General features: G+C 41.2%; 1 protein-coding gene across 1 annotated transcript in view; it reads left to right on the forward strand.

Moving 5' to 3' along the window:
• The window catches only part of LOC134533511 (uncharacterized), a 251,684-nt gene that overhangs the window by 45,344 nt on the left and 182,109 nt on the right, over nt 1-24,231 (forward strand). The window contains exon 2 of the mRNA XM_063371035.1: nt 16,261-16,463. Within this exon, the coding sequence (XP_063227105.1) occupies nt 16,261-16,463 (203 nt within the window). The remainder of the gene's footprint in view (nt 1-16,260; nt 16,464-24,231) is intronic.

The raw sequence follows: 24,231 nt of genomic DNA on the forward strand, positions 1-24,231 counted from the left end.
TAGCTTGTGATTCGACGCTTCTTTGGTCGATAGTCTCTCATTGGCCCAGAGAGCTCCAGTTAAACTGCGAGCCAAATAGCAGAACCAGCAGAATTGTACACATGTTTGAATTTCAGCCTATCACGAAATGAATCCGCGAATTTTTCCGGTCACTAGCCATTTAGTATTGTGCCTTGCAGATGTTATTTCGTAGGTTTTGTTGTTGGCACGAAGGCACACGCGGTCGCGAACAGGGGAAGGAAAAAGGGCCTCAGGGGTGGGGATTAGGGGGGTGATATTCGTGCGCTGACTAATTGCCCGCGCGCTCTGACGGTATCCAACGGGGCGGTGATGGATGGATGTGTATATATATTTTTTCCCCACCCACGCGACGCCGCCACCTGTAGTCCGGCGCTGGCCCGCGCGGTCGCAGGTTCGCGTGCGAGCTATGTCGCCGCTCTGCCCGCCCATCCATCACTCCCACCAGCTGCGACCTCTGTCCACGCGCCCTCGTCCGCACCGCTCCGTTCTTGGAGACCGGAAAAATTCGCGGATTCATTCGGTGATAGGCTAGAATTCAAACACATATACCTCTTAGATAATTTTGCTTTTGGCTTACTGTTGATCTGGACGAATCTCAACCAGTTATAAAACCCTCAACCAAAGAATAATCGAATCACACAGGCAAACCAGCTGAGACGACTTACAAGTCGGCAGCCAATGAACTTGCGTTATTTGCCCGAGTGTCAGGGGTATGTGCAGTCTATCCTGAAGGCCATCGAAACCGCGAATATTGCAGGTCTCTACGGATTCCTTTCCAGACAGGCTGGAATCCAAACTCGTTTAGCTTAATGCTGCGTCACGTAGGGCCATGCATATTTCGCGAAAAGATTCTTGAGACTAGCTGAAAGTTTAAAACACTGTAGCATCGTCTGTGTTTCGTAATTGGGTGCAATTCTTTCACAGGCGCAGGTCGATCGTTACAACACCAATCACAGTGGTTCAGTGCGGAAGCAAACACGTCCTGAGCGGCTCGGTCAAAAAGGGCAACGACGTCTCTCCCTAGACGGCCGCCAATCACAGGGAAGAAACCTCTGGTGCGGGCATACCTTGTTGCAGTATAATAGGCGTTCAGATTTATTCGCGAAAACTACCTGCCCCTATGTGTCAGTGATTGGACCGAAATTTACCTGAAGGGCTCTGGGCCAATGGCAAACACTCAACAAAAGAAGTATCGAATCATAAGAACCGCAGTAAACAGGTGTCCCGAGTCGGTAGCCAATGACCAGGTGATAGTTGCCCGAGTACATATAGAGAATTGTGGAGTCTATCCCAGTGGTCAATGAAACCGCGAATTTTTCCAGTCCCTATGACCATTCTGAAGTGAAACTTCTCTGCTGCAGTTCTCGAGCGTTGCGAAATATTCTGGATCACATGAGGGGAGTAGTTGGGCACGCGGAGAGGGGGGTGGGGGAATCGGGACAGGAGCCGGCAGGGGAGAAGTAGGAATTACGCAGCATACTTGCAATTTGCATGCTCGCACACTTGCACACTCGCATACCTGCACACTTGCATACTTTACACACTCGCATACTTTACACACTCGCATATTTGCATGCTTGCACACTTACATACTTGCACACTTGTATACTTTACACACTTGTATACTTTCACGCTTGAATACTTGCGCAATAACATAATTTATCGCTCGCATACTTGCAATTTTTTTTTTATCTGTGACCTCAGACAAAGAGAATTATGTTTCCTGTAGCCTACCTACCTAATAACATAAAAATAAAGAAGTTTCACTTTATATCGCGCTTGGACTCCACACACACATTAATTATTATTTTTTTTAAATTTAAGGTTTGGTCACACATTCCATGTTAATTTAAAAAAAAATTCTTCGTTGATTTTATTTAATGTCTATTTCTAAAATTTTACCTCGATATCTTCACTTCATTTGTTGCTCTGACACCAGTATCTTAAAGAGATATTTATTTAGTGCAATATAATGGGTGCAAAAAGGGCACGCAATATTTCGGAACTGTCACCACTTGCACGGCTTTGTACACCCATGATTAGATTTCCAGACCACAGTGTTTTAAAACTCCGTAACATTGTGTTTCGTGCATGGATGTAACAAAGGAAGGGGGGGGGGGGCCTTGTGCCCCGAAAGCCACTTTTTGCGGGGGGGGGGGGGGGGCGTCAAACTGACAGAGTTAATTTTACAGAGATAGATACTCGAATAATGCAATGCTATAACAAAAAAAAATGTTGGAGGGCAGATGAACTGAATTATTTGTATTGAAAGATGTAAGTATGCATTTATACCGTCAAACATTTAAAAACTGGTATTTTTCACGCACACATGAAAACTTTCGATACATTGAAAATGAAATGACTGCAAATAAATATATTTATGTTAGTTAAATCTTAGTTGAATAAAGAATATTTGGTATAGAGGATTTACTATGCAGTGGCGATACGAGGTGTTGTCGGGGAAGGTTCTGTTTTATTTGGGTTTGAATAATAAAGACGAGTTCTTGCCTCGGGTGGAAACTAGTTAGCTTAGTTACGTCCCTGGTTTATTGGTTGGCTGGATTTATTTAAGTTACATGTCTACTGTCAGCACACCAATCACAGCCATGCAGTGCGGAAGCAAACGCGTCCTGAATGGCCCGGTAAAACAAGGAAATAGCTTGCTCCGCTACGTACCTAACTCCCCCCCCCCCCTCTTTCAGTCAACCTATTCGACCGCTAGTGCATGACTTGGAGTGGCGTCACCGCTGACGCACTCTCCTCCTCTACGGGTTCCTCCACCATGTTCGGAATTTTCGTAACGCTCGAAAATTGTTGCCCCCTTAGAAAAAAAGTATCACTTCAAAAAGTCGGCCGGTGCGAAAGGAATCAGTGATTATTATAGAGATCTGCAAAATTCGCGCTTTCGATGGCCTTCAGGATAGACTGCACATACCTCTGTACGTACACTCGAGCAAATAACGCAAGTTCATTGGCTGCCGACTTGTAAGTCGTCTCAGCTGGTTTGTCTGTGATTCGATCCTTCTTTGGTTGAGGGTTCATAACTGGTTGAGATTCGTCCAGATGAACAGTAAGCCAATAGCAAAATTGTCCAAGAGGTATATGTGTTTGAATTCTAGCCTATCACCGAATGAATCCGCGAATTTTGCAGGTCTCTAGTGATAAATGATTCAGCTCTGGTGACTTCTGTCGCTTCCAGAGCATTCAGTGGGTAGGAAAAGTTTTGTTTACAATCCCTCTTAGCCCGAGCTCACACAGCGTCGAGTACAAATAACACAAGGAGTACAATAATTCGAGTTATTAATTTTTAATATTTCACTACACGCGCTGTGTTTATCACTTAATATTCACAATAAATAACTGTTTTTAATGATATTGACCAGTATTCAATATCAATTACTAATATATAATATTTAAAAGCACATATATGTAATTTTTTTGTATATAACTTTTGTTTTTGTATGTAGATTTTTTTCTTATCCTGTGAAAATTTCGTTGCATGGTGCGCGCGCATTCTTAAAAATCCACTGTCATGATTTTTTTTTTCATGACGCGTCTAAAAAATGTATGACTTAAAAAAAAAATGAGAATTTTATTAAAGTTTAAACTGGATATAATGAAATGCTCGATGTCTTAAAAACACGAGTATGATACTAAAGCTTGGAAAGTTTCATTTGTTTTTTCCCAAGGTTATACTTGGCGTTGGGTTGCGATAAGAACTGACTCTCTTCTGCCTGTGGATACTGGCCACCCTCTGGGAGAGGCAGCGAAGCGAGGTGACTGCGCAGAGGCGCGATGCAAGCCGACCTGTTGCTAAGGTGAAGTGCGCCCGGTCAATACAGTCTCCGTCCCGCTTCCACCGAGGAGATACATCCATCTCTCTCTCTCTCTCTCTCTCTCTCCCGTTCCTTATCCACCTGCGCGGCGAGCCCCGGGGATCAATGACCCGTCACGGGCAAGAGGGGTGAGTGGGGGAGGAGAGGGAAGGAAGATACGTGGTGCTTCGTCGTTCGCTTGTAACGAACACCCTTCTTTGTCGCGCTATCCAGGGCTTGAAGTCTCAGCCTACCCGGGTACAAATACGGTGTGCACAGCTTCAAGGAAAAAGAAAAAAAAAAAACCCATGCGATTTTAAAACTTCTAGAGTTATCCAAGGGACATCTGTTTTACCAACAGCTAGGTACCGGAAAAATTCGCGGGTTCAATGACCTGTAGGATGAACTCCATAGTTCTACGTACACTCGGTCAAATGTCACCAACTCATTGGTTGCTGTCTTGTGAGACGTCCCAACGTAGCAGCCTGTGATTAGATACAGCTTTGGTTGGGTGTTTCCCATTGGCTCAGAGTCATCCAGGTGAGTTGTGAGCCAATAGCAGAGGCAGCACTGAGGTATAACTATTTGTATTTTAGCCTATCGCGAAATGAACTCGCGAATTTTTCCGGTCTCTACCAATAGCATATAAGACCACTCGTTTTTCTGGTTACGCATTTAGTTTTCGAACTATATTTCACATGGCTAAAACGAGCGTCTTAAAGGAACACGAAACACCTGATACAAATTCTTGAAAGCACCCAAGGGACTTGCATTACGACTTTGTCTTCATTTCTCGGCCATGCGATGTTATCGTCATCATCTGACTTCATGGTAGTCCCATGCACAACTGGACCCCTTGACGCCGCGCTAGAAGCACCGGCGAACGTCGCACTTATCATCCCGCCTCACTGCCGAAAATACACGACGCCCTGAATAATACACAGCTTTTTTTGACGTGATAACGTCTTATAAATCGTTGAACGGCGGTTGCACGCACGAAAAAGCATGACTCTTTGTCACTTTCCGCCTGAGCCGAGCGTGCAAGAACCGGCCAACCACCGAGCGAGAAAATCTTCTATAATATCAAACAGGTTAAGGCGGGCTTTTTAACTAATTGTTCGTGATTATATTTAAACAAATTATTTTAATTAAATTTGCAAAAACTGTAAATAATATTTGAAAATTAAAAAGTATGCAAATTTTCATCAATGTTTTCTTATGACGTTATCACGTAAAATCATCGTCCGTAAACCGACTTTACAGACAAGCCACTTTTTTTTTCTCGCGAAAAATAAAATCTGAACGCCTATAAGACTGCAAGAAGGTATACGTACCTGCACCAGCGGTTTCTGCCTTGTGATTGGCGGTCGTCTGCGAGAGAAGTCGTTGCCCTATTTGACCAAGCCACTCAGGACGTGTTTGCTTCAGCACTGAATTACTGTGATCGGTGTTGTAACGATAGAAAAATTGTACACCTGAAAGAAACTCACCCAATCACAAAACGCAGACGATGCTACAGGATTTTAACTTTCATACAGTCCCGGAAACGTTTCGCGAAATATGGTTGATGATGGCAGTTCGCGGTTGACTGAGAACTTTCGAGACCAACCTTCGAGATACATCTCTGCCTCTAGCTGTATACGAAGACTTTCGAATCTAGTTGCACGGTCCTTCTTTTCAATCCGCGATCCAATCAATACGAGGATGATATGAATATAAATGTCATTATTAGAGACCGGAAAAATTTGCGGATTCATTTCCGACATGCTAAAATGCAACTAATTGTATTTTTATGCAACTTCTGTTATTGGTCCACTGTTAACCTGGAGGACTGTGGGCCAATTATAGACCCTCAGTCAAAGCAGTATCGAATCATGAGTCTCCCAATTGAGACGCGTCACAAGTCAGTCAGTAGCCAATGAACAGGTGACGTATTTCTGCGAAAAAACATTTGGTGTTTAAAGCCCTGTGTGATAAATTGTTTGTTCTCTAAGGATAGTGAAGTAAAGTTTATTGTTATTTTGTCTTCTGTTTAGCGTACGTAAAATTTTTGTAAAATAAATTTTTCCCCCATTTAAATATTGTAAATAAAATAAATAAATTCGAAGTGTCCATTCTATGTTTTTTTGAATTATTACATATTAAGTAGGCCTAAATATTTATCCTACTAGAAAATTAGAAACTATATGTAAGGTGAAAAACGTTATTTCTGCACATGATCGTGAAGTCTATCCTGGAGGTCATTGAATACGCGAATTTTTACAGTCCATAGTCATTATAAATATATAGGGGGTATGTATTTTTCGCGAAAATATTTCTAAACTAGCTGAGGGTTAAAAAAAACTGTAGCATTTTTTGTGTTTCGTGACTGGGTGGGTTTCTCTCAGGTAAATGTCTACTGTTGCACACCACTCACAGTCAGTGAGGAAGCAAACGCTTCCTGAGTGTCTCAGACAAATAAGGCAATGGCTAGAGACCGGAAAAATTCGCGGATTCATTTCGTGATAAGCTAGAATTCAAATAATTATACACTTGCGCTGCTTCTCCTGTCGGTTCACTGTTAATATGTAGGAATCTTGGCCAATTAGAGATCATCAATCAAAGACGTATCCAACCACAAGTTACCCATTTGAGACGCCTCAAAATTCAGCGTCCAGTGAACAGGCGCCATTTGTCCAAGTAGGCGGAGGATCGTGGAGTCTATCCTGAAGGTCATTGAACTCGCGAATTTTTCTAGTCTTTAGCAATGGCTTCTCTTGTAGACGGCCGCTAATCACCGTCTAATGGGGCTGAGATTTTTTTTCCGCGAAAAATGCCTACCCTTATTAATATATTATTTTAGCATGCCGATATCTTATACAGAATATGATAAATTTAATATGATCGGTTGCGATGATAATTTTTTATTTATAACTTCCCACAATATTTTTAAACAAAATTTATCTAGACATGCATTGATGATAGGATTGGTCACGGCTGCTGTGAGTTATAAAATCATTTTTTTTTGCAATGAGGGTGAGAGTAAACGTAAAATTACGCAAAAAAAAGTAACGGCAATGCAGCCTGTTGTCTGTAATTCGTGACGGAGATAGAATAAAGCAATTTCCTTCGAATGCGGACGCCGGAAATAACCGGGCAGGTTAAATGGGTAGGAACTGTGAAATAAAGTGGGTGACGTAAAATGTTATTTTGTTTGGTTTTCTGCTTAAATCCGTTTATTAACTGTAATAGATAGTTGCGGAGTGTCATTCGATTATCAGTGCTTGTGCGCCGAATACAATAAACATATTTCTGCGAAAAACATTTGATGTTTTAAGCCCTGTGTGATAAATTTGTTTGCTGTCTAAGGATAGTGAAGTAGAGTTGTATTGTTTTTTCGCCTTCTGTATAGCGTACGTAAATATTTTTTTACGGTAAATTTATCCCCCATTTAAATATTGTAAATAAAATAAATAAAATCGAAGTGTCCGTCTATGATTTTTTAATTATTACATATTAAATATTTTTCCTGCTCGAAAATTAGATAAATTATATATATTAAATTATAGAGTGATAAACGTTATGTCTGTATGTTAGAAATAGTATAATGTAAACTGCCCATGCTATTAGATTGAAATTCAAATGGGTCCTCAATTGTAACCGCAGAATTAATTTAGTCTTTATCTTATTGCGATATTTCTAAACGGTTCCAAATTTTACATATTATATTTTTAAATATAATAGTAATTTTTATTATTATTTACATTTTGATTGTAAGTTGAAACACTATTTATTCAATTAATAAAAAAAGATGGATTTTAAGGGTGAAAAATAAATCCCGCACAATCACTTTTAAAATTGTATTTTATTTAATTATTATAATTTGTTTAATTTGTTTTTAAATTATTTAAGTGTTGTCAACTTGAGAGTAGATAGATAGCAAACAGTGATTCCGCTCCTGAACGTAAAAAAATAAAAAATAAATAAAAATAATGCAGTTAACATAGTAGCTGTAATGTAACTTTTTCACTTTTAGTGTAAATATTAATAAAAATAACTGTCCAGTTATAGTACATAAATAACCACTGAAAGTTGATTTTTCCACGCGAATTAATTTCTGGGACAGCTGGAAGAACATTATTATTTTTACAACAGCAGTAAAATACGAAGTAAGTCACGTTCTTCTGTAAAGGAAAAAAATACATGATGCTGTAGTGTACAGTATGAGGTAGACGTTCAATAAACAAGCAAATGAATTAAGTAATATTTAGTAAAAATAAGAAACTTAAGGTTCTTTTTACCTAACTATTCAGCAGATTATATCGTAGGATGAGCCAGAGTCGTTGAGAATAAATCATGTTCATACGAACGACAAGTATTTAACAAGAAATTAAAATTGTTATTCTTAAATGTATTTAACATGTTCACATAATGTCTGTACATCCTATATTTTCACGGTATATTTTACCATTGCGCTGGCCTATAAACCTTTGTACATTTATTCATCTTAGCCTATGTGACTGTACCAAGGGTAATACGACACGTGCTAGAAGGACACTAGAAAATGGTAATAATTCATCCATCGGGATAAGAAAATATGGTGTCTAAAACAATCGCGAGCCCATGAACAAGTCACCATTCATCAAGTATGAGCAGGAATGGTAGAAAAATATACAGAGTTATGGTAGAGTTTCCAACAATGACACACGCGAAAAAAATATTTCCGTTTACTAAACTTCAGTTAAGGTGTTCACGCGCCAGTGATTATCCCCCCCCCCCTTTTTGTGATTGGTGGCCGTCTGCAAGAGAAGCCATCGCCCTAATTGACCGGGCCACTCAGGACGCGTTCGCTTTCTCACTGGACGGCTGTGATTGGTGCGCTGACAGCAGACGTGTGTTTCAGAGAGACTCGCTCTGTTCACGAAACACTAGCGATGCTAACACGCGTTGACACACAATTGGTCTTTAAAAAAATACGCAGCCCTACACATGACGCCTCTAGTGACTACTTTAAATGTGAAACGGTACCAAAAGACTCCATCTTCGTTTCAATCATTTTCAGGCCATTTTTTTCCACATATATTTGATTTTCAAAAATTTTCTTCGTTAAAGTGTTGTATATAATTTAATGTATTTATTGAATTTAATAATAACTTGCAGTTGCAAATAGTTTTCAATGTGAAGTCATTGGCGCTTAGTACTTAATTATTTGACGGAAATTACAACAGTTTAAAAAATACTGACAACAGAAACTATGGTATCGTCTTGTAAAAATCTCTGCCTTAACGAAGGTCAATTTTAAGTTATAAAAGACAGAATTATTATTATGCTCAAAAAATTTAAATCCAATATTTTCTCTGTAGGTTCCTACACTGGTTAACCGTTGAAACTACTCCATTTTGAATCTAGATGGCGCAGTTTTTTTCCCAGTGAAATTTCAGTGATTAGCGCACCAGTTTTAGAATTGCTGTGTGAGGGGTGGGGCTTGAACAGTTTTTTAAAACAAAAAATAAATAAATAATTGAAAATGCAGAGCGCATCTAGTGCGAGCCGTGACGGTGAACTCAATTAGCAAGGGCCCGCCAGAGTGGCAGGGAAGTGTTTGCTGACGGCAGGATGGATGGCTCTGTGAGAGAGTGTCCACTCCAGCGAAGTGGCGTTAATCGGAGCGCGCGGCGATTAGCGCAGGCCGCACCACGTGATTCCTCACACACCGCGCGGCGTGATCCCCGGGACATCCCCTCAACACCGCCCGGCCAATTAGCGTCGGGATTATCGCACTCCGCCGGAGATTGATTTCTCTCTTTTTTTTTTCAGCCCCTCCCCTTCCTGAAACATAAAAGTGCTGTCGGAGAATTACGTGCAAACGCAGGAAATACTGAACAGTAAGTATGATTCGCCCTTCCGATCAACTGGCACTATTGCTAGAGACCGGAAAAAATTCGCGGGTTCAATGACCTTCAGGATAGACTCCAATATCCTCTACACACTCGGGCAAATGCCAACTGTTCACTGGCTGCTGACTTGTGAGTCGTCTCGACTGGGTGGCCCGTGATTCGACACTTGTATGAGTGAGGGTCTCTTAATTGGCCCTCAGTCCTCCAGATTAACAGTGAACCAATGGCAGAAGCAGCACTAAGGTATAGTTATTTGAATTTTAGCATAACACGAAATTAACCCGCGAATTTTCAGGTCTCTAACTATTGAAAATAACCCTGCAGTCTGCAGCCTCATCAAAAGAACACCGCTGTAGCTACTGCAGAAAAGAGTTTATCCTGAAGAAAGTATGCTAGACAACAGAAGTCGAGTGAACGTGTTAAAATCCCACAATGCAAAATTATAAATTGTGTTCGGTGTAGCAAGCTGTTTACGCGAAGAAAGAGCTTAAGAAGACACGAACCCAATTACAAGATACAGGACAACGATGGTGCTACTGTTCAAAAGAAGAATGTGCTGTATGACAATAATTTTCCTTATCTTGAAAGTGGTAATATTCATAGCTCTCCTGTTCTTGACACAGAACTTAAATTGAAGGATGCTGACTGTTTAGGGAAGACTGAATCCAGTAGAAGTTTCATCTTCGTGATAAGTGGGAATACATCCACGCCACTATCAATTAGATCCTCGATACTTTGGTATAATGATGTACACTTAAAAAGGAAGCTTTTAGAAGATGAAGAAGCTTCAACGTCAAACGAATTCGAATTCTTTCAGTAATCTTGTTGAAGACACTGAGTTTTATATATTAAATAATAAAATATTATACTACGATCAGAGATTAATATTTGTTTGGGTATTAAAAAAAATTAATGTTTAAAATAATGCATTCATTTTGTACACACAAGTATAAGTTAAAAAAAGATTCAGTGAATCCATAACTTTGCGTTGTAATGCTTTGAAGGAATCAATTTTTGGTACCTATATAGTTTTCCTCATATCTTCGGAATCGTTTGGGATCTCACAATAAAAAAAACTAAGTTAATCCTGGAGTAATTGCCTAAAACATTTTTGAATATCGAGTTAAATATCTTCAGCAATTTTAAAGTTCAGTGATGTCATATTAAAAATAAACTCAAAAATTTTTTTGTTTTAGGTATTTAATTTACTAATAGAAATTTTTTTATTATGTAAAAGTAAAAAAACATACTGATATTTTGATTATATTTTTAGTCTTGAATACGCACTTTAAAAGTGATCTCGAAATTCACATAAAAGGCCTTAAACCTCGTGTTATACATTTAAAAATTCTAAAATAAAATAAGAACGAATATGAATATTTACATAACAATATTCTGCTTAAGGTGTGTGAACGCAGCTTAGCGAGAACAAATGCGAGGAAATGAATGGTTTTTGTTCACACAAAAATAACACCAACATGACTGTGAAAAAAATAAAAGTTTCATAATATCGGGCGTGTATTGCCGTGTTCCATTCACTGCACCAACACAACGACTCGTGCACATGCGAAGCGTTGTTCCGTTACCTGTTGCACGCTTGTCCGCTCTGCAGAGTGGAACAGCGGTCTGCCGCGATCATGTTCTGGCTTGATAGGAATCAAACTCAGAAAGCACTTCATCACGCAGCACTTACTAAACGCAGAATTTATAAATAATTTAATCTCGTCGGGGAAATATTTGCAACACCATATTGATTGAAACACTGTATCTCCTTCCTTGACTTCTGATGTACATAATCGTACTGAACAATGCGCAGCTACTTTCAAACTAATCAAGGAAGTTTAAAGAGGAATGGGAGATACGGAACATAAATAAGTCATATTGGTTACAAGAGTTTCTATACGATAAGCATTTGCTAACGTTTAATTTTAAAGTTTAACTTTGTTCAAGCACAGTATTTTCCCCTGTGAATTCATTGGCATTTAGTATTTACTTAATTTTTTCTGGATTGATTGCAACTGTAATGATACTGCCAGTTGAAATTAAGTTATTGTTTTGAAAATCACTTAATGTGTAGGGACGGGAAAAATTCGCGAGTTCAATGACCTCCAGGATAGACTCCACGATCCGTTGCACACTTGGGCAAACGTCGCCTGTCCATTGGCTGCCGACTTGTGAGGCGTCTCTACGGGGTAACGTGTAATTCGATACTTCTTTGAAAGAGTGTATCTCACTAGCCCACAGTCCTCCAGATGAACAGTGAAACAATATCCGACATGACACAAAGGTACATCAATTTAAATTCTAGCATTTCACTAAATCCGTAATTTTTTTTCGGTCTCTAGTAATGTAATATCTCTGCATAAAAGCCATATATTCAATATTAAAAGATAAAAAAATGTTATGACTTAAATATGTTAAAAAAATTACTATCCTTACTTCCTCCTTCTTAATAGCGTAACAATTGCATTATCATCGGTGTAGTCAAAAGTATGAAAATCTTCTTTAACCAATTATTACTAAAACATAAGTGTTCCTCGTGGTTTCAGCTAACTGCACCTTCGTAAGTAGAAAGTAATTCAGTTGTCAATTTTTGAGTTCAGTGTTCTTTTTCGTTAAACAGGGAGGGAAATGCATGTGGGGAAAAAAAAAACTAGTGTTTCTTCTTCTTCTGTGAAATTGAACAAAATTTTATTTATAGTTTTATTTGGATACTTGTTGATTCTTGTCAGTTCGTGCTCAAAGTAAGTCGTCAGACAGATAACGTGTATAATTTGCAACCAGTGCACAGGATGTCACTCCACGTACCGAGAACCGGGCTCGTGTGCATGTTTTTCGGCTCCATCAGAGGGCGGAGCCGGAAAAGGGTCGTTACCACAACGCCGAAATACCATAACGCGGAATGTCAAAATTGACCACAACGCCGACAGCTAGAAAACTTCTGTGTACCACAACGCCAAAATAACAACTGAATGAATTTGTGTGTTTTTTCTTAAATGTACCTTAACGCCGAAATACCACAATCAAACCTAACCTAGTCTAACCTAACTTAGTCTAACCTAACCTAGTCTAACCTAACCTAGTCTAACGTGGTACACAGCAGTTTTCTAGCTGTCGGCGTTGTGGTTGATTTGGCATTTCGGGGTTGTGGTATTTCGGCGTTGTGGTGCGTCCCCAGCGAAGAGTCCAGGTGCCGGGGTTATCACGCAGACGAGCCCCGACTTGCCCTCGGAGGAGAGGACAGCGGGGTGAAATGGGGCAGAGGGGGCGGTGCTTGCCGGCGGGAGGGAGGGAGGGGTGGTCGGAGCGAATGAGGCACGGAAGGCGTGCGTGCCCGGCGGCCGTGAGTGTCAAAACGTTGAAATTTACGAAGAGAAAATTATTCTTAAGCGGCGACGTTTAGTGCGCGGGAGTCCACGGCGAGTGTTAAGGATCAGCGGCGGGGAGGGCTCGGAGTCGTGTTCGACACGGCTGGTGCTGGTTGCAGCGCGATCCTCGTTATCCGGGCTTGGAACCACCCGACCAACAGGCAGTAGACCGAACACAGTTTGACCGTCAGGCAGTAGAACGAAAACTGTTTTAACTTCAGTCAGTCAGTTTTTCCAAAAGTCATTTAATTGACAGGCAGTATACCCAAAAATGTTTTACCGTCAGCCAGTAGACCGAAATTAGTTTTGTCTAAAGTAATTTAACTGACAGGAATAATAATAACTGACTGCTACAAATAGTTATCCCTGTGAGATCATTGCCATTTGGAATTTAATTAATTCTTGAATGCTTACAATTTTAATCTTTATATATATATTTCTTGTGTGCGTGTGTATGTCACTGAACTCCTCCTAGACGGCTGGACCGATTTTGATGAAATTTTGTGTGTGAGTTCACGGGGATTCGAGGATGGTTTAGATTCACAATTGGATATTTTATCTCGATTCTGAGTTAAGAAAAACTAAAAAAAAAAAACACGCATTAAAAGCAAAAATTTCAACGCATTATTAGAAGCCATTAGGTTTTGCTATTGTAAGGAACTAAGTAGAGAGTAAGAAAAAAATAAAGATCCAGACAGTTTATAGAGTCGCCATATTTGTTTCAATTTTCAATACCCTTTTTGTATATTACAATTTAAATTGCAGAAAACAAATCATGTTTCATAGTCACACAAATAGTGAGTGTGTGTCATTTCTCTATGTCCACGAGGTCTCGCCGCGTCAATTTTCTCCTTGGAGCGAACCCGTCCGCTTAATTAAATAAACAGCTTTTATCGTTGAATGATTTCATGATTTATTTAATGAAAATATGCTCTCATAAAAAAATTAGTTAGATAGACATTCAATAGGTGTCTTTCTCTCACTCTCTCTCTCTCTCTCTCTGAAATGTATGTAGCTTGCTCGCGGGTCAGTAATGCAGACAATCTTTACATTCTAGCTCGAGACGGAAAAAACAGTAAATGTGGTTTACAAAGACATTTTATGAAGTGTCTTCCCGTCATTACATTTGAAAGTAAAAAAAAACATATTTACTCAAAATTTAGGTACCGTAGTAACATATTTTTATTGCAAAGACTGAAATAGAGGTGAGAAAAATTATCATTTGTGAACATAAGAAAACTACTACAACTGTATCAACTGTTATGTTATAATGTTTAAATTTCTAAATGGTGCAAGATAATACAAAATTCCATGCGGAAAAAGTCGTGGGCAGCAGATACGTATAGTTATAGGTGTGGGGCTATGCATGCTGATTTTTCATATACTGCATGGATGCGAACATGTAAGAATAATCTATCTATCTTACTATAATAAAACAGTACTTTTTCTGTCTGTCTGTTTGTATGCGATTTTGATGAAATTTTGTGTGTGAGTTCACGGGGATTCGAGGATGGTTTAGATTCACAATTGGATATTTTATCTCGATTCTGAGTTAAGAAAAGCTAAAAATACACGCTTTAAAAGCAAAAAAACTAAGCATTGTTGATAATTAGCCTCCATGGCAACGGGCTTTTGCATTGTTGTTGCCTTCTGCGTAACCATGGGAAATGTTTTTGGTAACGGCAGTGGCGTGCCCAAGAGGAGGGGTATGTATAATGAGAAGATACAAAATGTCCAGCGTAGAAATACTTACCGCCATATCCATATCTCACAAAAAGTACATTTGGGCAGGACAATGTCTGTCGGGTCCGCTAGAAAGATATATAGAGAGATAGAGATATAAATAGAAAGATAGAGAGAGTTATAGAGATATACATAGAGAGATAGAGAATTAGAGAGATAAAGAGAGATGCTTAGTATACGTTTAAAAAATTACAAAAACAAATTGATTGAGGCATTGCAACGCATGCCGGGCATTATCTAGTAATACTCTAAATTCATTCCGTGACATGGGTTTTATAAATATCTTAATGTGTGATACTTGCCAAAATAAGAGACAATTTTCAAAACTTAACGATAAAAATTTGTTAGAGTATAAAAACGTTGAAGCCAATATGGCGTCTTTCGGTGCATCTATCCCCCACTGTAAATGGTAGGCAGATTAACACCACCACATAAATATGTTTTAAACTTTTATAAGTAAAATTACTTTGTGTTCTCTATATGGAAACACTGGTGCGGAGGTTCACATGACAACACTGGTGTGGGGGTTACGTGGCAACACTGGTATGGAGGTATGTGGCACCATTGGTGAGGAGGTTCATGTGGCACCACTGGTGAGGAGGTTCATGTGGCAACACTGGTGTGGAGGTTCACGTGGCAACACTGATGCGGAGGTTCACGTGGCAACACTGGTGAGGAGGTTCATGTGGCAACACTGATACGGAGATATGTAGCAACACTGGTGCGGAGGTTCACGTGGCAACACTGGTGAGGAGGTTCATGTGGCAACACTGGTGCGGAGGTTCACGTGGCAACACTGGTGAAGAGGTTCATGTTGCACCACTGGTGAGGTTCATGTGGCAACACTGGTGTGGAGGTTCATGTGGCAACACTGGTGAGGAGGTTCACGTGGCAATACTGGTACAGAGGTTCATGTGGCAACACTGGTGCAGAGGTTCACGTGGCAACACTAGTACGGGGGTATGTGGCAACACTGGTGCAGATGTTCATGTGGCAACACTGGTGAGGAGGTTCACGTGGCAACACTGGTGTGGAGGTTCAATTATTGGCAACACCGGTACGAGTAGCCTAAGATGTCCATCAAGTTCTGTCCCTGCCCGAACACGCCCGAACATTCACCTTCGGCCAACCTCGAGATTGGTTTTATTTTTGCGCAGGAAAAATGAATTCAAATATTAAAAGTGGTCGGTTAGGTTAGCTACATTAAAACACTTTAAAACACTATGGACGGTTAGTTAGGTTAGCATAGCTGCATTAAAATAAACAGAGAAATATATATATATATATATATATATATATATATATATATGAATAAACCCGAGGTTGGCCGAAGGTGAATATTCGGGCGTGTTCGGGTAGGGACAGAACTTGATGTACATGTTAGGCTCCCTCACGGGTGCTGGGAGTGATGCTGATGAGACGACTGCTTGTGCGCAGACGCCTTCCTGTCGGAGGTGCGGCTGGTGTCGCCGCGCTACGTGCTGGCGGGCGAGTCGGCGGTGCTGGAGTGCCAGTACTCGGTGGGCGACGAGCTGCTGCGCAAGGTGGAGTTCCTGCGCGACTCCTCCAAGATCTTCCAGTACGTGAAGGGCCGCCAGCCGCCCTACCGCAACTTCTCGCTGCCCGGCGCGCAGCTAGACGTGAGTGAACACGCAGAGGCTGGAATTCTTGCAGTGTTTACTTGGGGAAATACTGTAACAATTCCATTGGCGTCTGGTGACCATCGCAGCATGTAGATGGAGCATGAAATTACTGCCGGTAAACTGGGGTCTGCACGAGAAGGCTGGAATTCTTGAAGTTTTTACTTGGGGAAATACTGCAACAATTCCATTGGAGTCTGGTGTCAATTGCAGCATGTAGATGGAGCAAGAAATTAGTGTCAGTAAACTGGGGTTTGCACGCCGAGAAGGCTGGAATTCTTGAAGTGTTTACTTGGGGAAATACTGTAACAATCCCATTGGTGTCTGGTGACTATTGCAGCATGTAGATGGAGCAAGAAATTACTATCGGTAAACTGGGGTCTGCACGAGAAGGCTGGAATTCTTGAAGTGTTTACTTGGGGAAATACTGTAATAATTCCATTGGTGTCTGGTGACTATTGCAGCATGTAGATGGAGCAAGAAACTACTATCAGTAAACTGGGGTCTGCGCGAGAAGGCTGGAATTATTGAAGTGTTTACTTGGGGAAATACTGTAATAATTCCATTGGTGTCTGGTGACTATTGCAGCATGTAGATGGAGCAAGAAATTACTGTCGGTAAACTGGGGTCTGCACGAGAAAAAAAACGCATTGTATGGAAAATAAATAGTAGGCTTATTTGTATTTGGTATTTGAAACACGGACATTACGGTTGCACAGTACGTAACGTTTATTATTATTAATTTTTATTTTACCGTTCTCTAGCGGAAGTTGTAGGTACGGTACGTAAGTTCTTTCGTGAGGGGATTTTTTTTTTTCTTTGAAGCAAATCTAACGCAAATATTTCCCCCTTGATCCACGACACCGGCTTGTTTCCCGGCCCTTTCTCGCCTGTGCCTCTCGCATCGTGCTCTGTAATGTCGCAACTGCAACCGGCAGTTTTGAACGTCCCTCGTAGTTGATCCGAGGATTGCGTGCGGTGTTGCCGATGACTCGCGCCGGAGGATTGCGTGCTCCTGGTTGGCCTCGAGCCACGTCAGGAGTCCGTCTTTCTCTTTTTTTCCTTCTGTGGGTTGATTTTCGAGAAACACTAATTTCAGTCGAGACCACGGCACGAATTCCGAAAAACTCTCCACTTAGTTTATCGTTTCATGGTCTCCAGACCACAAAAACCGTCGTCAACTCAAAATCTTGAACGTATGTAACTTTATTTTTGACTCTTTAAGGTGGATTTTGCCCCGCCACATTGGTGTTTTCCATTTTTTTTTAGCAATAGTTCTAATTTTTATCTATTCATCCCAATTTTCGGCATGCATAATATCTCCCAGACGTTCTACATCTTGTAACGACCACGTATTTACTGACAAGGCGAGTAAATAAATTATTATTTCACGCAAGCGACATGATGATCACACCAGTTCACGAGTGTTCACTTCAACAAGGAGCCAAAGCAAAGTGAAATGTCATGTCGACGCTCAGCATTTAGCACGTAAGCTTATTGCAAGCGGTATCAACTTATTTGAAATTGGAAAATGGCGAGGCCTTATACCCCTTAACGGCCGTGATTCTCCCGAAAGTACTTTCAGACTGATAAATAAAATAAAGAGTTGTAAAATCTCGTTCAAGATCTCTAATAGGCGAAATCGGAAGAAAGGGGAAGAATAGGAGAGATTTTCTAACTGCAAAAAAAAAAAAAAAAAAATATATCGCCATTACTCCTTTAATGTGAAAAATATTCCATGAATTTGAAGTTAAACTTTTGCTTGAATGTTTGTTATAAAAACCAAACATTAAGAGTTACAGTATCAAATCCGTAATAAGTCATTGTAAAAATTCAAAGTATTACCCGAAACTATCTCAGAAACAATGTTTGATACTGAATAATAACCTATCATTTGATAACTATAACCCCTAGTGCAAGGTACAAATAAATTTTGTTTAGTGCTTGGATTATGGGAGTTCACGTTTATGTTATTTTCATGGGAGTTTTCACTTGCGGCACAGTGAACTGCACCGGACTCTGTTAAGCTCATACCCATGTCATTCTAATAGGTTTTATTCTAGTGTATTCTTAATAGATCCTAAATTATTTTACGACTATAAGTCTGTATTTTTGCAAGTCATATTAATTTATTACGTAATATAACCGTAGTTGATGGTTTTTAAACGGTTTGATAAATTAAGTTAGTATTTAGTTTATGTTTTGAGAGCTTTAAGAAGTAGTCTACATTCAAATCCCAGCCTGGATTACGAACACATTAAATCGTGTATTATAAATATGCACAATTAATAAAATATTTAACTAAAATTATTTTTTTTAAAATAATTGGTTATTTCAAACCTTAAATTTTTTAGCTCTTTTAAATTTTGAAAAAAAAAAAACTCATTTTTGTAGAAACATATAAGATATCAAGAAAATAAAACCGTTTTAAGATAAGGGTCACATTCGAATGGTTAATTCCTTAATTCAAAACCCTATACCAACTAATTACATGCGTTTAGTTACCGCCAGAATTTAACTATAAATTTACCCTCAAGTTTCTTAAGACCGTTTGAAGTGGTCGGTGCGCGTCACTTGAACTTCGCGCCGCGCGGCGGGCTTCGGCGCTCCTTCCCTTCCTACTTTCCCCCCCCCCCCCTCTCTCTGCGTCCAGTGCTGTGTCTGACCTCCCCTCGTGAGGTGTCCGCGCATGCGCGTGGCGCCCTCTTGCTTAATTAAAACTAGGTGTAATGCCTTGAAGGCTCTTCTTGTTCGTTAGCAGTCAGTCGGTGCTGGTCGTGAATTAAGCATGTAGTCAGATACTTGCTTTAGAGAGAGAGTGTGTGACAGCGGGGAGAATGCACGTAAGTGTTGTAAGGTGGTGACCCTTACAGTAATGTAAACGGTACTTGGTAAAAGCTGTATTATAAATTCCATTTCGGCCGTCACCGTCTAAATTCTATTTGGCACTTATTGTTTTCCTTGATCATTTTTTGTATTAGTACCATGCATGGTTTGTTTGACGTCTCTCCCCGTCTGGTCTACAGTCTTCGTTAGGACTTGTTTTTACGTAATGTATTTAATGTATTAATTTGTGAATTTTCCTTTTATATCATGCTTTATCATGCTTTACAGTAAGCTTATACCGCCTAGTGTAGGTTAGGCCGCGGTCGCCTGCATGTTCATTTGACGTTTTTGTATTCTCTAATGAGGCATGTTAGTGTTCATTATCCTTGTGTGTAAGCGTTGATACTTAATTGTAAAATTTCTTTCAAGTATCTATCAAGTTAATATTATGTATTCTATCAAGCATTTAATCCTAAAGAAAATATAGATATGCGTTCACGTATTTTGCCGTGGCATGTGTACTAGCACTATCAGTATTAAGCAAGTATTAATTATATGTGAAAGAATGATGTATTTGTATGATAACCACGTGAGGCCTTTGCCCAATATTAAACGAACTAAGTTAATGTAACTATTTGCTACTTCAACCTTTGCATCCATCCTTGGCTATAATTGTTAAATTACCTCTTTGAAAACCTTTTACTCAGCATAATTTATTCAGTATTTTTAGGATAGTGTTACACGCAGTTGAAGGTTCACGTGAATGTACTTCACCTGTTTACACTGTCCCATGAAGCTCATGGAAGCCTTCAACTTCGCTACTGTGCTATGTTATGCTGACTATTAAAGTGTTTGTTTTTCTCTTTTGTCTTGCATGCACCATGGGGTCACCGGTCACGGGATGGGTGTATCGTCTGCGCCGTGACGAGCTGGTTCAAATCCTCTCCGAGGAGGGCGTTTCCTTCGAGGAGGGCGCTACTGTTGCTGTTTTGAGGAGCCTACTCGTCCAGCATGTTCGTAACTCCTGGGAATCGGCTGATGAGGTACCGTCTCGGCAGTTCCCACCCCCTTCTGGCCCCGCCTTGAACTCAAAATTTAATACAAAAATATTTTTTTCCAACCTTAAGCTTCTTCCTCGACTTGATAGCTGCGAGCCACGAGCTGTTTTGGATTTTTTAAGTGCGGCATCACGTCTTGAAGGGCTGAAATTAGTTAGTGAGGCAGAATTGTTAAAGGCCCTGCTGAGTCTCTGTGGAGCCGCATTTTTGCAATTACTTACGGACGCAATTACTCAGAATCTTTCTTTTGCTCAGTTCAAGAGCTCAGTTTTGCAATTTGCCTGTCCTCCACGTGTGCTTGAGAGCTGTAAACGGGACTTAGTATTTAGGTTTCAATTGCCTAACGAGCCCACTCTTCAGTTCATTAATTCCGTGGCCAATTATGCGGCCGTTCTTAATTTAAATCTCACGGAAACGGAGTTAGTACAAACTATATTAGGGAATGTCTCTCCGCTTGTGCTTCAACATAGCGCCATGCTTAGTCCTCCCACAACTTTGAATGCTTTACGCAAGTGGAGCTCTGAAGTGGAGAATCGATTGCTCGCTGTTAGAAAATATAAGGAGGAATTCCCCATTTCTTCTACATCGCGGTTTTATAAGCCTAAAAACTTAGAATTTCAGCCTGCTGTGAATGTTTATTCTCAGTCTGCTCGTGCTACGCGCGCGCCGCAGCTCGTTGATTGTGCGGCTAGTGTAACCGAGCCCCTTGTCGGCTCCGGCCGCGCTACCGACAGGCGCCCCCCTCCCACTAATGCGCCCGGCCTTAAGGCCAGCCGGTCTAGGTGTGCCAACTGCGGAAAGTTCGGTCACGCGGTGTCTGAGTGCACGCAGCCCGCTGTGAGCCGCGATTTACGCAAATGCTTTAGGTGCAACCGCGCAGGGCACTATAGGGATCAGTGTCCGGGAAACGGGCCCCGATCAGGGCGTATGAGCGGTCGCCGCGATCGTCGTCAGAGAAAAGCCGCCTTTTATAAATTTCACAATTTTGTTCATGTTAATTTGTTTAGTGATATTGTCCCGGCTTTAGTGGATTCCGGAGCCACTCGTTCTTTGTTGAGTGCTGATTTTTTTGATTCCTTATGTAATAAATTTCCTGCCTTGCAGAGCCGTGTGACTACGTGCCCTGACGTCATTATTTGTGTAGCTAACGGAGAAGTAGTACGCGCTAACATGACAGTTGAGCTTCACATTAAAATTGCCGGATTTTCCTGGAACTGGCATTTTTACGTTATTCCTGGTTTGTGTCATTCACTTATCCTTGGTCTGGATTTTCTGGGGAAAACTCGTTGTTTGATTGACGTGGCTAATCAGCATCTTGTTTTTGGCTTTCACCCTTCATTAAAAATTAAATTAATTCCGCAGAATGCCGCCCCTGAAGTCATGTCTTGTCCTGACATGAGTGACGTGACCTTCAGAGACTCTCTGATTTCGGACGTTTTCAGTCGTTTTCCTGACGTAATAAACAGTCGTATAGGAGGTGTGATGTATTGCCCTACAGGTTTTATTTAAAGGATCGCACGCCTGTTAAGGCCAAAGGCCACAGAGTATCACCCCCTAAACTACAAAAAATGAAGATTATTGTCGATCGCCTCATGGAAGCTGGGGTCATTGCCCCATCTATTTCTGATTTTAGCTCGCCTACTTTTCTAGTTCCTAAAAAGGAGGCTGGAGAATTTCGCTTGGTTCATAACTTCAAATCTCTAAATGATAAGGTCATTCAGGACTCTTACGAATTACCGACGGTAGAGAGCGCTCTACAACACCTAGGAGAGGCAGCCATTTTTTCCGTCATCGATTTGAACGCCAGTTTCCATCAAATCCTCTTGCATCCTGATTGCCGTAAATACACCGCATTTTCTACCCCTTGGGGACAATTTCAGTTCAATAGGGTGCCCATGGGAGTTTCATTTGGTAGTCAGGCCATGAGCCGCGTGCTGGACTATATTCTTTCTGATTTGAAGTATAAATTTGTCTTTAACTATATTGATGATATTATTGTTTATAGCGCTAGCTTAGAAGAGCACAAACAACATCTAACTCAGGTGTTTGACCGTCTTCGAGCGGCTGGGTTAACTGTTAATCCTGACAAACTTCGTTTGGCCCAGGACCATGTTAAGTTCCTTGGCTACATTATTTCTAAGGGAAAGCTCATTATGGACCCTGACAAGGTTTTACCCATAGTTAATTTTCCGCCCCCTAAAAACGTCAAGGGAATTCAGAGATTCCTAGGCATGACAGGTTACTATGCACGCTTTATACCGGACTATGCTGCGGTCTGAGGTCCGTTGAATAAGCTGCGCAAGAAAAACACAGCCTTTGAATGGGGTGACGCGCAACAGAAAGCCTTTGATAATCTTAAGGCCCTTGTCTCTTCTCCTCCCGTTTTGATCCTTCCGGATTTTCAGCGTAGGTTCGCACTTCAGGTCGATGCGTCTAGCATTGCTCTAGGAGCCGTCCTAGGTCACCTCGAAAATGATAGATTACGTCCCATAGCTTATGCTAGCCGATCGTTGACAGACGGAGAAAGGCGTCTCGGCGTGTATGAGAAGGAGGCGCTTGCATGCTTGTTCGGCGTTGAGAAGTTCGCCTCGTACCTGGACTGTCAGGAATTTGACCTGTACACAGACAATAAGGCACTTAGCTGGTTATTTAACCACCCTAACCAGCTAGGGAAATTAGGGCGCTGGGTGTTACGGCTGTCCCGCTTTAACTTTAAGCTACACCATCTTAAGGGTAGTGACAATGTGGTCGCGGACACGTTGTCGCGGATGTTTACCCCTGAGGAGTTTGACACCAGTGCCTTGCCAGTATCCTGTTCTGAGCCGATTAGTGCCGCGGTGTGCAAGGTCTTCCCAGAGTCTTTTCTTAGTATCCGTGATTGTCAGAAGGATGACCCGCTGTGCGTTCGCATACGCAGGGATTTGCATCATGGCACTGTTACGCCCTACGTAGAGGAACAAGGTGTAATTTATTACACAGGGAAGTCAGGCAAGCAGAGGAAGGCAGTGGTCCCTGCCTCCCTTCGTCCGATGGTTCTTAAGTACTTTCATGACTCATTGTTGGGTGCTCACTTGGGTATTGAAAAAACATTCCGCCGCATCAGCGCGCATCTGGCATGGCCCGAACTACGTGCAGACGTGCGTCACCACGTGAGGTCCTGTGTTGACTGCCAGGTTTCTAAACCCCCGCAATGTGCCAAGGTTGGCCTGTATTGTGCGGATCCCCCGGTTGCTCCATGGCACGTTCTGCATATGGATATTTTTGGCCCCCTTACACGCTCCAAAAAGGGAAATATTTGCATTCTAGTGGTTCTGGACATCTTTTCCAAATTTGTGTTGCTACTCCCCTTAAAAAATATGAAGGCGACTAGTATTGTTAAAGCCTTAAGAGAGCAAGTGTGGAAATTTTTTGGTGCTCCTGCTATGATAACCTGTGATAATGCCCGTTACTTTCGGTCTGTATTATTTAAGGATATGTGTTTGGAATGGGCTATTAAACCCATTTACAGTAGTCCCTATTGCCCCCAGGGTAATCAGTCTGAACGTGTAAACAAGGTGCTTAAAGCCACTCTTACTGCTTATTACAGGGACGATCAGTCGTTGTGGGACAGTGACCTTGAATTCATCAACGTGGCGTTTAATTCTGCTGTCCATATGGCGACAGGGTTTCCCCCTTCCATCCCCTTCATGGGCCGTGAGTTGACCCATCCTTTGCTTAACTCCTGGGGACTGCCGCCTCTGGAACTTGCCTCTGACAGTGATTCCCTGGAGGGCATGCTTGACGATGTGAGTTGTAATCTTAAGAAGGCCCGCGAGGCTGTAGCAGCCTCTTATAATGCTACGCGGCGACCACATGGTTTTGCTGTTAATGACTTGGTACTCTTA

This window comes from Bacillus rossius, chromosome 6, assembly GCF_032445375.1.
Source record: "Bacillus rossius redtenbacheri isolate Brsri chromosome 6, Brsri_v3, whole genome shotgun sequence".
Classification (NCBI taxonomy): domain Eukaryota; kingdom Metazoa; phylum Arthropoda; class Insecta; order Phasmatodea; family Bacillidae; genus Bacillus; species Bacillus rossius.